The 14,418-nt window shown below is 30.1% G+C and overlaps 2 protein-coding genes across 4 annotated transcripts; one reads left to right on the top strand and one right to left on the bottom strand.

Annotated features, from left to right (window-relative positions):
* Positions 1 to 4,453: 4,453 nt before the first annotated feature.
* LOC100796055 (phosphatidylinositol N-acetylglucosaminyltransferase subunit A) lies at positions 4,454 to 9,159 on the bottom strand. 2 transcript variants are annotated; one of them, XM_026124892.2, is made up of 9 exons: positions 9,019 to 9,159; positions 8,781 to 8,926; positions 7,300 to 7,872; positions 6,363 to 6,517; positions 6,059 to 6,149; positions 5,785 to 5,901; positions 5,590 to 5,693; positions 5,057 to 5,147; positions 4,454 to 4,965 (listed from the first exon to the last, which is right to left on the bottom strand). In XM_026124892.2, exons 2-9 carry the CDS (start codon positions 8,904 to 8,906, stop codon positions 4,717 to 4,719), a joined length of 1,506 nt encoding a protein of 501 aa, XP_025980677.1. In that variant the 5' UTR covers positions 8,907 to 8,926; positions 9,019 to 9,159; the 3' UTR covers positions 4,454 to 4,716. The 2 variants fall into 2 exon arrangements, with proteins under 2 accessions (XP_025980677.1, XP_003541541.1); XM_003541493.5 differs by lacking the exon at positions 9,019 to 9,159 and having other exon boundaries at positions 4,761 to 4,972; positions 8,781 to 9,008.
* A 1,004-nt stretch (positions 9,160 to 10,163) lies between these two features.
* Positions 10,164 to 12,907, top strand: LOC100790796 (epoxide hydrolase A). 2 transcript variants are annotated; one of them, XM_003542718.5, is made up of 5 exons: positions 10,171 to 10,326; positions 10,408 to 10,622; positions 11,311 to 11,478; positions 11,729 to 11,964; positions 12,091 to 12,907. In XM_003542718.5, the coding sequence occupies exons 1-5, from the start codon at positions 10,257 to 10,259 to the stop codon at positions 12,335 to 12,337; spliced, it is 936 nt and encodes a 311-aa protein (XP_003542766.1). In that variant the 5' UTR covers positions 10,171 to 10,256; the 3' UTR covers positions 12,338 to 12,907. The 2 variants fall into 2 exon arrangements, with proteins under 2 accessions (XP_040864133.1, XP_003542766.1); XM_041008199.1 differs by lacking the exon at positions 11,311 to 11,478 and having other exon boundaries at positions 10,164 to 10,326.
* Positions 12,908 to 14,418: the final 1,511 nt, after the last annotated feature.

Here is a 14,418-nt window from a genome sequence, read left to right as displayed (position 1 = left end):
ATATAAAAAAATTGAGTTACAATTTTAAAAAAATGAAAGTATTTTATTTCTTGATTTTTTTCAATTAATTGTTAATCTTTATTATGTATTTTGTCCCTATATGTCAAATGGATTGTAAGGTTGCTATAGCCCTTAGATATAACTCTACGTTCCAAAGGCAAATAATAAACCTCTCTGTTAATTCTTTTTGTTTTGTTTTAAAGTTAACTTTTATATTAGTTTGAGTATTATTGTATTTTTTATTTAAATTTATTTAGGTTCTTTATTTGTTAATAATTGTTTTCATTTCATTCATATTATGTATAATAAGTGTTGTCTCGAATGAAATCAAATAAGATGTATGCGAAGAAATTCTTTTATATATATATATATATATATATATATATATATATATATATATATATATATATATTAAGGAAAATGACTTGTAATTTTATTTTAACTTTATCTAGTTTAAATTTTGTGAGATTTTTTTAAAAAAAATAGTTGATTAGTTTCTTTTTTTAAAATAAATAAATAAATTTGGTCCCGCAGTCGATTGTATTTTTTCTATTCAAAACTCTCGACATATTATTTTCAATCTAAATATGAGGACACTTAAGTTGAAATTGTGATATGGAATAATTTTAAAGATTAAAAGTAAGAAATTTAGTAAAAATTTGATAAAATTATAAGATATAAATCATAAGATAAAGTTTTTTTAACAATAAAGATTAAGGTTTGACAATGAAATTAAAATAATATATATATATATATATATATATATTAAAAGAAAATTTAAAATATATATATATATATAAAGAAAATTTTAAAAATATATTAAGTAAGTACTAAATAAATAGGAGCACTAGATTATAAACACATAATAATAATAATAATAATTAGTCAATGTATTATTAACGTCCGGATATATTTGTCGCACTTTAGGACTAAATTTTATATTTTCATCTTTTAGGGACGCATTTGTTAGCAGATTAGGAAGACGAAAAGTCAAAAAATTATTATGACATATATGTTCTTATGCTGATAATTCATCTTAACAATCATTTCAGTGACAAATTTGTTTCTCCCTTCGTGTCATATAGACTATTTGATTAACGGTGACTGATAGAAGTTAACGACAAAACATATTTGTCACACTTTTTACACTCTCAGAGATTAAATTTTGTATTTTTTTCTTTTAGATATGCATTTTTCAGCGAATTACACATTAAGAGACAAAAATGATTATTACCCTTTTTATATGAATGAAAATCAGTGTAAAAATTCAGTTATTCACCCGAGATGGAATTATCAAATTGCGAATTTGGGTTTGATTCTCTTGTTATTACTTAAATAATTAGATGTGGCAAAGGTATGAAACATATTGCATTTGACATACTTAGTTTGCTGGAACTTCAAAATAAATTGTACTTGTGACCTTGCACTTTTATTGTCAAAATCATGAATAGTGGTTCTTTTAAGTGTATATTCTTTGAATTTGACGTAGACTACCTTTAAAGACTCCTTCCTTGAATCTTAAATTATGACAATTTCCAGAACTATGGGATGTGTGAAAACTTTGTTTATTGTGACTTTCAAATGTACCAAGTATCTTGCAGTTTTATTATCATAATTGTTGTATTACTGTATTGAATTTGATGTGGTGGTGGCTCTTAAAACATAATTCAAGTCGGACAGCTTTTGCATTTCACGTCGAACAGATAGAGAAACCTTTAAAAACTCTCGGAACTTTCCTACTAGTTCACTACAGCTTTTGCATTTCAAGTCGAACAGATAGAGAAACCTTCACTTGTCAGACACTTTTAGGCCTCATTTTTTCCACTCGTTATTACAATTTATACATGAGTTATACTTGGATATTAATTATGATTAGCTCAAACTTTCTTTAGCCTCCAAAGAAATTTGGTAGAGGATAAATTTTTTATTTTCTAGAAATCATAGGTCGAAAAATTTAATTTTTTATGTTTGGTATCTATTTTAAAAAAATAAAATTCCTTAAAGAAGGTTTTTTGAGAATGTTTTTACTCAGTTTCTCACAACAACAAAAAATCCATAAGAAAGGTATAAATCTTAATTTTCCGAGCAATTTTTTTAACACATTAAAAATATCATCTTACTTTTTATTAAGTTATTTAATGTGATAGAATTTTTGTGTAACTATTTGATTCCTTGAAAACTTATCTTAAGATTCCAATGATTATCCAAAAAAAAATAAAATTATTCATTCCCAGAAAACATGAGTCTCACGCATGGACTTATCCCGTATTGAAGGCCCTCCAAGTGTCATAGATATGGGTGCATATTAATGGAAAAAACTAATAATTATTATGATTAATCAATTTGTTGGTTGTATAAAATGAGTTGTTTTGGAGTGCCTATAAAATTGTGATAATGTTAACACGGATAAAATTAAGGTTACATTTTGATTTTTTTATTTTTTTAAATTTGTGATTCTAATTTTCTATTTTTTTATTGAGACATTTTGTCTTCAATTTTTTAAAAAAATTGTGATTATAGTTCTATTATTTTTTAATTGAAACATTTTCTTTTTCATTTTTTAAATGCAATTTGAGTCCCCTTTGTCCTTCACTATCTATTTTTTAATAGATAAAGTTTGTTTGTAATTAAATAATTAAAAAACATTTTTGTCATGTGAATACTAAATAAATACTTATTGGTCAACGTTTATAAAATATTTACATCAACACATACAATTGACTACAAATTTATAATGACTAAAATTATGAATTTTTAAAAAGTAAGAGATAAAATGTCTCAATTAAAAAATTGAGAGATTAAAAATTTTAAAAGTAGAGAATGAAATTTTTAAATTAAAAATAAGAAATAAAAATTGTGAATTTGAAAAAATAGGGAGACCAAAATTATATTTTATCCTAAAATTAATTGTATTTGTTAGACATATAGGTAACGGATATAATATTTAACAACTTATAATAGGATTGATTTTTTCCTGGGTTTGAATATATAAATTTTAAATGAAAATGCATTGAAAAATATTATATTTTTTTAAATCTTAAAATTTTTAGTGAACATTATGATATTGATTGTCTAAGTTTATTTTAAAAATTGAAAGTACCAACAAAAATATTAAGAGAAAAAATAAATCCAATAAAAATATTAGACTATATCAAAAGATTATATTTTTGAAGTATATCTTTTTTTATATTAACATTATTGACATGCATGAAGTTGCAGTTACTTAAATTCTATTTAAGATTAACAATTTTATAAGATAAAAAAATTATTCGATGTCACAAGATTAATTGAATGTATTTTTTAAAATTAAATTGATTGTATTAGTCATCTTATTTATTGAAAGTGAAATGTTAAAGCATTTTAGAGACAAACACTTGGTAGCTAGATGTAGAATATTTTCACATATTTAAATCATATAAGTCTACTATAGTATAATCGATGTTCTTTTAAAAGTAAAGTTGTTAAAATATATGTACATATAAATAAAATCAATAATCAAAGTATTCAGTATAAAATAATTAACACGGTAATTGTCTTAATATTGAATTTTAGTTACTGATCAATTATGTTATACATATAAAATACCAAAAAAATAGTTTGTGCATCGTACAGGTAACCCGACTGATCAATAATAACATGCAACAAAGTCTTAATTTAAAGAATTGTTTCCTTTTCTTTTTCTAAAATAAAAATAGCCTTAAATAAATTAATTTTTAAAACTAAAATACGTGCTTGAATTAAATTATTTTAAAGAAATTATGTATTATATTTTGAGACCTTTTTAAGAAAAATTATTCCTTGAGTTAAAAAAACAACTATTCCTTTAAAGTTGGGTTAAAATAAACATGCGACGAGTGTTGGGAATATTTTAACTTTAGAATATAATTAACTAAAATATTTGGGAATATAATGCACTATTTCGTTAATTATAAAAGGCACAGTAAATATATGAAGTTAGAAACCGGTGATCAACTCAAGAATATTGAAATATTGACTGTTTACTTTTAATTAACTTACGAATCTTTATTCACTCAAATAAGGGTTGAGAAAAAATTTTACCTCTATAATTTTCTTTCATTTTACTCTTCACTTCCATCCACTTCAAGAAGAATGTCAAAAAAAAATTCCAATGCACAATGCTAAGTGTCTATTAAACACAAATCTAGAAACAATCATAGACAAAGTCCCTCTATTTTTAGGTGTAGAAAGAATTGTTGAGTCAACATTTATTTATTACTATTATTTTAATAGTCATGTTACTTACAAAAAAAGTGAAAATTTTTAAGTTGAACAAGGGCTATGTTCACTGTTCAGACAAACATTAAAATATGCATTTTCATTCATAGTCATGATTAAACTCTTCATGGCCGAGATTGGAACTGAATTGAGAATCCAGTGAACACCCCTGCATTGTTTTTGGGAAAGTTCATATAATATTTGCATCTTATCATCAATAATATATATCAAACACGCTCTAACAGGATCCGTTGCAGTTTTAAAATGTTCAATATCAAAGATGAAGCAGCGATGTGCAGTTCTTAATAATAGTTTGCTACACAACAAAATATTTTTTGGATGAAGATTCCATGCAGATTTTATAAAACACTGCAAGGATGCTTGCATCCTATTTCTCAGTAAGTTCATGGATTCATGTAGTAAAGTTGAATGCTTGTAGTGAGTGACTTCACACTTTTTGTTTCTGGATTTACTAACCTGTTATGTTTTAGTACCTCTAAATCTAATAACAGCAACATGTATACAGTCCAATAGTACGCATGAAAATGACAGATGATTATCTCCATCACTAATAATTATGCATTTCAGATTAATCAGCCAACAACGGCTATGTGGTTCACCAAAATAATGCATCACACCGCCCTCCTCATGTGTCATGTTAGGATTTCTGCAACATCTCTTCATCACAGTTGTGTGAAAAAATAACATCTGGCACCTCCTCAATATCATCTGCAGGCTAATAATGGAAATTCAAATGTTTCACAACTTTCAAACATGAATAACCAGAAAATGTGTAACATATCCAAGACCAACAACATACCTGCCATAGTTCCAGAAGATGCCAAAACAAAAAACCCAAGATCATAACCAAGGAAAAGAGCTTGCCTGCCCATGCTCCACAAGACAAGTATCTAAAACAAAAGAGACAATAGAATTAGCCACCGATATTTGTAAGTTCCTATTTATGTTAAGAGGTGACACAAGTTCAATAAAGAAGACAGTATATAAATAATAATCAGATTTGTTTTCCTACTCCTAAATTAGGCATTGTTTTTCCACACAAACTAATAAGGTTTTAAAAAACGGTCTGCAACTGTGATTTTGTCTGCAATTTTTCTCAACAATGCGAACTAATTATGCCAACAAAAGAATTGCCAAAGTTGTAATTTAGTCAAATAGAGATACCAAAATAGTACATTGGCTTTACCACCTGCTTATGTTACAGGCAGATTAAGAAAATTTGTTACAAGCTAAATCACATTATTGAAGCAGAATGAGTAGTTGAGTTCCTTCAGTTCCTTGTACAATTATGTGTTGCTGATAGAATCAAATTGAACCTATGAAAGTATGTACCGTGATAGAGATTCTAATAGACTTTGATTGGGGCACTTCGAAGCACGATCATATACAATTTCAGTCCGTTTGGCAACATCACGCCAGTTGTAGAGTTCCCTCATCTACAGAAAACAAATAAATAAATAAATGAATTGAAGAGTAACTACTTTTCACAATGAAAGTATCAGAATAAGGCTTAAACTACAAACTCACTCGATTGTGCATGACTTGAGGATCAATTTCGGGAAGCATATATATTGCCTTTTGGATTGCTTGCACTATATCACCTGGATCAGGTTCTGCTAACACAATCATGTCATCCGGTAAAACCTATGGCAAGGGAGTTAATCTGTATCAACCATTGATTATAGTATTCCACAATTGTTTGGTGAGATATGTAAGTACATAAGATAGTTTATATAAGAGGAAACTATATAAAAAGCCTTTATAGTACCATAGAGGTACATAGAATATGTATGATACCTACCTCAGGAACACCTCCAACTCGTGTGCTAACTGTTAACAATCCACAACTAGCAGCCTCTAATATGGCCATGCAAAAAGCTTCTGTCAAGGAACTGTAACAGCACAAAGCTCAGATAGGACAACAGGTACAAAATAAATAAATATCGGAGAGAACACAGAAAAATCAAAACAAGGATTTAAAGCACTAAGAACATAGCCACTGTGAGCTGATGAAGTCATGTCCTCAACACTTATAAGTTGAAATCAATAATTTCAAATTAGAAAGCTATGAGTGTGCTACAATACAACCTAGCTTGAAGCAGTACCAGGTTAAGAAGATATGCCCAGATATTAGAACAGATCGAACTTGTGCATGTGGTACAGCTCCCAATAATTCAACTCGATCAAAAAGAGAGTGTTTTTCTCTCATCTCTTCCAACCGCACCCGCTTAGGTCCATCACCACCAATAATGAATCGAACCTTCAAATAGATATATAAGTTATGCCTTTAAAAGCATTCAGTAAAAATCTAAAATATACAATCCATTCTGGACATACATATTTCTCTTGGTGCATAATTAGCAGTGGTTCCTACATGAGGAAGTCAATAAAACAGTAATGCAACAAACATAAGATGCTATATAGGCAGGGGGTGCTCTGTCAATAGTCCAAAATTCACATCATAGTGATGAGTGATGAGAAACATCAAACATTTGATTTCAAAGAATTGAGTTCTACCAAGATGTTAGGTTAGCATAAATGATTGTAAGAATATACTAAAAGGGCACTATTTTGTGTTATGCATAATTGCATACACAGGAAATTCACCATATAACTTTTTGTCAAAGGTCAAGCCATCAAGCAAATTATTGGTAAAAAGTTATTTTAAAACTATAAGTATCCAAAATTTCAATAGAAGAAAATTTAAAAAATTAATAGATACAGTTGCAGCACTAAATTAGTAAATTATAAAAATAGAATTCCATAAAAGGTAGAGAACTGTACAAGTATTTCATGTACTTAACAGCAATTGTACCTTTCAAAATACTCAACAGAGCACCAGAAGAAGCACCATAAATTATTTTTTACCAAACATAAATTTTCAACTTTTGTTGTCAAGAAGCATCATAACAGAAAAGAATACCATGCCCAAAGGAGTCTTAACTTAATCCATTCACTCCATGGTACACAGAAATTGTCTCAAATTTCATAAATTGTACTATGCAAGACAAAACTAGCTGTTTTCAAATTTCAACAACTCACATTAGGATGTAACCGGCATACTTCCGGAATAACTTCAACAAGCAAGTCTGCTCCTTTCCGGTAAACCAATCGACTGATAACAACTACAACAATCTCCAATCCGCCAGGGCGCTCCAATGCTGGCTTGAACATGGCAGTGTCAACAGCATTAGGAATAACAAAAACCTTCTCTGGTGCCAAACCTGACCTCAACACCGTGTTTTCCTTGCTTGTGTGGGAAACACAGATAGCTTGGCTCACATCTGCCAAGGTAAACTGCATCACCTTGTTCATGTGGATGCTTCCAACATCTCCAAAACCATGCAGTGAATGATCAGTGAAAACAACCTTGTATCCCATGATCCTAGCATGCAAAAGTGCATCATGGCAAAGTGTTGAAAAGGTTTGGTGTCCATGCACTACAGTAATTCTTTCTCTAATGAGAATTGTTCTTATAATTGGTAGTATTCCATATAAAGTTGGAAATGTACTCTGATTACAGAATGGTCTCCATGGAACATAGTAAACTTTCAAACTACCAGTCATATATCTAACCCCAGAGCGATTTCCATAAGCATGAGTTACCACTACCACCTGAAATAATAAAAATTACCAAAGCACAAGTTATTTAGAAAAAAGGCAAATTAAAATTACCCCTTCAGTCCTCCTACGATTTGCAATTACTACGTACATTATTAATCTTCCCTGTATTTATTATTTAAAAAGAAAAGGAAGGTATATATAATTCAATCCTAATTACTGTCAAATTAACCTTCTGATACCACAGCAACAAACAAAATAAAAGTCAACTTCGCTTTATACTAAGGCGAAGTACCAATAATATAGCATAATGAAGAAAAAGGGCATGGAAGTCCTTGATGCAGTTACATGAACACCATTTTCAATAGTTATATAATGTTGATAAAGATAAGCACGAAACGATCAAGATTCATAACTATGTATCACTTTATTCTTAAAAATTCTTCAATAAAAAAAAAGTTTCAGCCTGTTTGTTTGCTATTTTTAGAAATGTTTTCTATAGAGAAAAAAGTTGACAAGAGTAGTTTTGAAACTAAAAATTTAAAAGTTAAAACATCTCTAAATTATTTAAATTTTCTATTACTCGTGTTTTTTCTTACATTTGCCTCTTTTCCCCTCATTTATACTTTTGAAAATTAAATTTTAAAATTATTTTGTAAACTGAAAACAAAAACACAATCAAACATAGTAGCTGGTTGAATCCTTCTATTCAAAATAGCTGTAACTTGGGTTTGATTTTCAGATTTGTTCCTTACTAGGCAATACTTAATTAAATTTCAGGCCTTGTAAGGGACATATATCTTCTTCCCCCAAATCTAAACTTAAAAGTTAAAAGTATCAAATATATATATATATATATATATATATATATATATATATATATATATATATATAATTCTCTAAACATACCCTTTTAAAAAAAATGCTAAGAAAAAATGAATGTAGAAAATTTTGAGGCTGACCTTGTGGCCTAACTTGAGCAAGCATTGAGAGAGATAATAAGCGTGGTTCTCGACACCACCAAAGTTGGGATAGTAAAAATCAGACACCATCAAAATTCTATGCTTTTGGGGTGGCGAATCACCCATGACATGTCAGAATCACGTACCTGTGTGTTGCATTGCATGCACCAAAAAATGAAAATGAAATAATAAGGTGATGAAATATTCACTACAAGTGAAAGAATATAGTGATACACACCTTGCAGCAACTACAGAAGAAGAAGAAGAAGAAGAAGAAGAAGAAGAAAGTGAGTGTTAGAGAGGGACTTGGAAGAAGACAAGATAAGAAGAGAAAACGCTCCTTTTTCTTCTATTGGTGGCTCTCAACGTACGCTTCCAATTCTTGCTACGTTCAGTTTCAGTATGAAATAGTATTGTATCTACATTTTTCTTACCTTTTACGAGTGTGAATGTTTTAATGCAGTTTCCCATCATTTTCTTCATTTCTCCATTTGGTGTAAATAATTATTATTAATTACCCTTATTATTATTTCTTAATAAAAGAGATTCCTATCATATATAGACTTATTATTTAAGTTAAGAATTTAATTTATGAGAACAAGGATTTTTTTTATATTCAAGTTAGCAATTAATCTTTTATAGTATTGTACATAAACAGAAAATTTTGGCACATTATTTCCCACCTAAATTAGGGACATTTTAGACATTTTATTAACTATTTTTTAATTTAACAAATTATATTAATTAGTGTGACATTTATTACAAAGTAGATTTTGAATGCACGCTTTATAAAATAATTTATTATATTTTTTATTATTATTAAAGATTGAGAAAATGATAGTGGATCTTAATTTTGTCATTATTGAGTGGTTGTTTCTTTACTAATTTATTAAATGAATAACAGATATATTTTATACTAAGAAAATAATTAACTTTATTAAATTAAGTTATTTTTAATTTAAAAATAAACCCTCTTTATAAATTATTTTTAATTAAAATTTGATATTAAGAGTAAAAAAAATTAACCTTATTAAATAAAAAACATTTAAAAAAATCTCTTTTGAATAAGACATAAGTATAAGTATGTAATTGAGACCAGTAAAAAATATGATAAATTAATTCTGTCTTTAATTTAATAACAAATTAATGGATCTTTAAAATTTTATAAGTTAATATCAAATTAATTTTTAAATATTATAATTTAATAACAAAACAATCTTCTAAATTTAAGAAAAAGATTAATTTATCACCGTTATTATAGGTAAACTAAATTTATACTTTTTGATGAGAAAATAATAATTTTTCTCCGCAGAACACTTTCATATAGGGATTCGACTAATAGGCCTAAAAAAACTTAACTTGGTTGTTTTCAATTTGATAAAATAATCCATTTGCTGAATCAGCCATTAAACTAATGACAAGGAAACTAAGAAGATGGACACTGTCAACAACAGAGAAGAAGACAGTCACTGAGTTATGGATCGAATCGAACACAAGTTCGTCAACGTTGGAGATCTCAAGCTCCACGTTGCTGAAATAGGAAGCGGTGAGAATTACTATACACCACTGCATTTTCAATAAGTTAAACACTGTTCTTTCTTCTTCTTCTTCTTTTTTGTTTCTTCAGGTGGAAACGCCGTTGTATTCCTGCACGGTTTCCCTGAGATATGGTACTCGTGGCGGCACCAGATGATAGCCCTGGCCGATGCCGGATTCAGAGCTGTCTCCTTCGATTACAGAGGCTATGGTCTTTCCGACCCGCCGCCACCCGGTAATAAGGCCACCTGGTTCGATCTTCTCAATGATCTCCTTCATATTCTTGATGCTCTTGCTCTTTCCAAGGTACTACTCTCTATTCTCTAGCACAACATTCATTTTCAACTGTTTTCACTACTCTAAAGGTAAACTTTCAAGATCTCATTACTTGCTTACAAACTTTACTTTTTAGTCTCTATCAAGGTTTTAAATATCGGTCGTTACAGTTTCGTTGCGTTTGTTGATATTGCGGCATAAATGCGGCCGAAGCGGTTCCAATTGCGGTAGCCTTGCAGTCATGGACAGTTAAAAAACCCTTGATGTTGCGGTGGCAGATCATCTTTTGAAACCTTGGTCTCTATACTTAAAAACCACTCACATTTTAGTCCTGCATAAACACTTTCAGATCCTTTTTGTTACCATTACGCAAAATTTACCTTTTAGTCTTGACATTTTGTAGCGAGTAGCCAGAACTATTAGAGATCCGAAAATACTTATCCAAAAAGGATAATTTTGAAGTGTAAGGACCAAATGAGTAATTTTTCTTTTGTTTTTATCTACATGTGGAATTTAAGATTTTACATTTGTTTCAAATATCAACTGCAAATTCAATATGTACTTAATTTTCCTCAGTTATCCTACCTTGAATAAGTTTAAAAAAATGGTAGAAGTGTTAAAGTGAGTTTCAGATGTTAAACAGGTTGAGAAAATGTTAGCTCACTTTTTCATAGATTATCTGGTCTGGTATACTAAACCGCCCCTCAATGCACTTTAGGTGTTTCTTGTAGGGAAAGATTTTGGAGCTCGCCCTGCACATTTTTTTTCCATTCTACACCCTGAAAGGGTCTTAGGAGTTGTCACGTTGGGAGTTCCATATGTTCCCCCAGGCCCCTCTCTGTATCACAAATTCCTTCCTGAAGGCTTCTACATTCTGAGATGGAAGGTAATTTTAAAGTACAAAACTTACATGCAGTTCCTTAAATCTTTTTGGTACTGTATTTTTATTAGAGTTTGAGATTTCACAAGACCTTGAATGCAAATTTTCATTGTACAGATCACTCAATAATGAGACTCTAATTCTGATTAGAGATCAGTAGTAAAAGCACCTAAAAAATTGCATCTAAGTTTTGTACAATTTGCTGTAAAAAAAAAAGTTTGTACGATTACCATAACTTTGATTCTGTGTATATCAGGAACCGGGAAGGGCAGAAGGTGATTTTGGACGCTTTGATGTAAAGACTGTTGTGCGAAATATTTACATCCTCTTCTCTAGAAATGAAATACCAATAGCTAATGAAAACCAGGAGATCATGGATTTGGTGGAACCTGATACTCCTCTTCCCGCTTGGTTCACAGAGGAAGATCTTGCTACATACGCGGCTTTGTATGAGAATTCTGGACTCCAAACTGCATTGCAGATTCCATATAGGTGCTAGCATTTGTTCTTTGTTGCCTTTTTAGCGAAATGCTATTTCTTTTCTACAAAAGTACAAAGCAATTATGAAAGCATGGTGAATTCTTGTTGATGTTGAGTTGGTTTTGTATGTATTTGTAGGTCATTTGGTGAAGTGTTTAACTTACCAGATCCTGTGGTTAGAGTTCCAGCACTTCTGATAATGGGTGGCAAGGATTATATTCTGAAGTTTCCAGGGATTGAGGATTTAACAAAGGTTGAAAAAGCAAAAGAGCTTGTTCCCAATTTGGAGGTTACATTTATCCCTGAGGGAACCCATTTTGTTCAAGAACAGTTTCCCCAGCAGGTGAATCAACTTATCCTTGACTTCCTTGCCAAGCACATTTGATATTGGACTTCACGAGTGGTGTATGTGGATTGTGGAAAATTTAGCCAAAGTGCAATAGCAATACAAAATGGTTGATTGCTGAATCTAAAATGCCAAATGATGTGAATCTTAAATGAATGATGATGACTGCATTGAATCCTCCATATTCTTCCTCAAGAGTTTGAATCTTAAATGGTGATGGAGTTTTTCAATTTGTTTTAGAGAGAATGAAGTCTGACAACAACAAAACTGATTTTAGTTTCCTTTGGGAAATACGATTAGCATTCATTGACAATGCTTAGTTCTGCAATATCTTGCTCTGATGTTGTGGTTTCACCGCCTAGTTAGCATTGGAAACATTGACTAAAAGTGCAACTTTAGTACTATTAGTATTAATTAATTGGTGTTTTTCTCCCACGAGCATTTTTAAAGCTAAAAAAGATCAATGCTATACTGATGTCAATGTTTATTCCTTCATTCCAATTATATGTGCAGAAGTTCTAGATATCAAGGTGAACTTCTTCGTCCTTTGTAGCATAGAATGCTATTTTAATGTACATTTTTTCTTCCTTCGACTTAGGGATGACAAAATAATTCACACCAACGTATATCTATGGATAAAATTTATTATGATTAGAAGATGAATAGTTTAAACTTAAGCATTTGTGAAATAATGGGACTTTAATCATCCGCTCATTAATAGAGTGGGTACTGGTATCATAGTGTTTGTATCAATAGGTACCCACTGCCCATTAAATTACCTAACTACGCTCTTGTTTTTTATTCCCAAGGGTGCAAGTAATTGTTGGCTTTCGGGAATGCTTCTCAAATGCTTTAGTTTATCAGTATGTAGTTGAGGAATGACTTACGTAATTGTATCAAATAACTTGTGTTTTTCGTAAAGCTAGCTACCATTTGATATTTATGAATGGTATATACTTATGAAATATGAATTATATAAATTATATTTGGATATGAGATCACTGTAAGCTATATAAAAATGTGAATGTACTCAAAATTCAGGATAAATTCTGTTGGAATATTTGCATTGATGTCTTTACCACATTATAAGTGGTAGTGCCACATAGTTAATGCATAAGTGATTAATCCCGTTACCATATTCTTTAATAAAATTCTTTTGTTTCTAAAAAAAAGTTTTATGTAAGTTTAATCACTTTAAATATTTAGAGGAGTTTTTACATAATTTCGTGTGAAGCTCATTTTTTTTATTCTTATGAATTATTCATGGATACCTACAAATAGTTTATAACACTTACACATTATGTTCAACCAATTGAACTAGATCTCATTGATAATAAAAATAACATTTAAAATAGATTAAAATCTCTTTTAAAACTTTTAAAGTGCTTCATGTAGAGTCCCTGAAATGGAGCCTTGTTCATAAGCATGACAACGGGACCCGCACCCCTGAACTCCTGAACATTCGCTTGAACTCGTCCAGATTTTGACAGGAAAAAATCGAGTATTTGAGGGTAGGAACGGTTTTAGTAATGCTGATATTTGTTCCGTCCCTAATAAATTGCAAAAATACCCTTTTTATATATATATATTATGGTTGTGAAGACTCCTCTCTGTAGATTAATTTGTTTCTGCAAATCCTTATGTCCTTTTCTGTTAGATTATTAAATTTTTCCTTTATTTCAATGAATTTTCGGGGGTGGGGCGGGAACGGAGGGCAATTTTTTGGCCCTGTCGGTTTTTGGGACGAGGAAGGGTTTTGAGATTCGGGAGCGGGTAAGCAAAAACTCCCCCCCACCCCCCAATTGCCATGCCTACTTGTTCAAAGTTGTTAATTGAAAATTGTATATTTATTTGTGGGAAAAAAAACATATAAGCACAGTGAACTTTTGTCCTTTTACAAATAGACATCGTTAACTATCATTTTATCCTAATTAATACTTAAGTTTTTACAATTATCTCAAGAGACCCCCTTTCGTTAAGTTGTTGTTAAGTACTTAACTGAATTATTCTATGTCATTAATTCAAATTGAATGTTGATCGTTGATTATTTTGCATTTAAATCAATGGCATAGATTAATTTAGTTAACTATTTCATAGCAAGTTAAACAGAAGGGTTTATT

This window comes from Glycine max, chromosome 13 (genome assembly GCF_000004515.6).
Source record: "Glycine max cultivar Williams 82 chromosome 13, Glycine_max_v4.0, whole genome shotgun sequence".
Taxonomy (NCBI): Eukaryota; Viridiplantae; Streptophyta; class Magnoliopsida; order Fabales; family Fabaceae; genus Glycine; species Glycine max.
The sequence above is the reverse complement of the archived record's forward strand: the minus strand, read 5'-3'. Positions and strand labels throughout refer to the sequence as shown.

Coding starts and splice junctions, on each gene's coding strand:
- LOC100790796 (XM_003542718.5), top strand. CDS start 10,257: ATGGATCGAATCGAACACAAGTTCGTCAACGTTGGAGATCTCAAGCTC. Junction 10,327..10,407: donor CGTTGCTGAAATAGGAAGCG/GTGAGAATTACT, acceptor TTGTTTCTTCAG/GTGGAAACGCCGTTGTATTC. Junction 10,623..11,310: donor ATGCTCTTGCTCTTTCCAAG/GTACTACTCTCT, acceptor AATGCACTTTAG/GTGTTTCTTGTAGGGAAAGA.
- LOC100796055 (XM_026124892.2), bottom strand. CDS start 8,906: ATGGGTGATTCGCCACCCCAAAAGCATAGAATTTTGATGGTGTCTGAT. Junction 6,150..6,362: donor GGGCATATCTTCTTAACCTG/GTACTGCTTCAA, acceptor GTGCTGTTACAG/TTCCTTGACAGAAGCTTTTT. Junction 5,902..6,058: donor GAGTTGGAGGTGTTCCTGAG/GTAGGTATCATA, acceptor CCCTTGCCATAG/GTTTTACCGGATGACATGAT.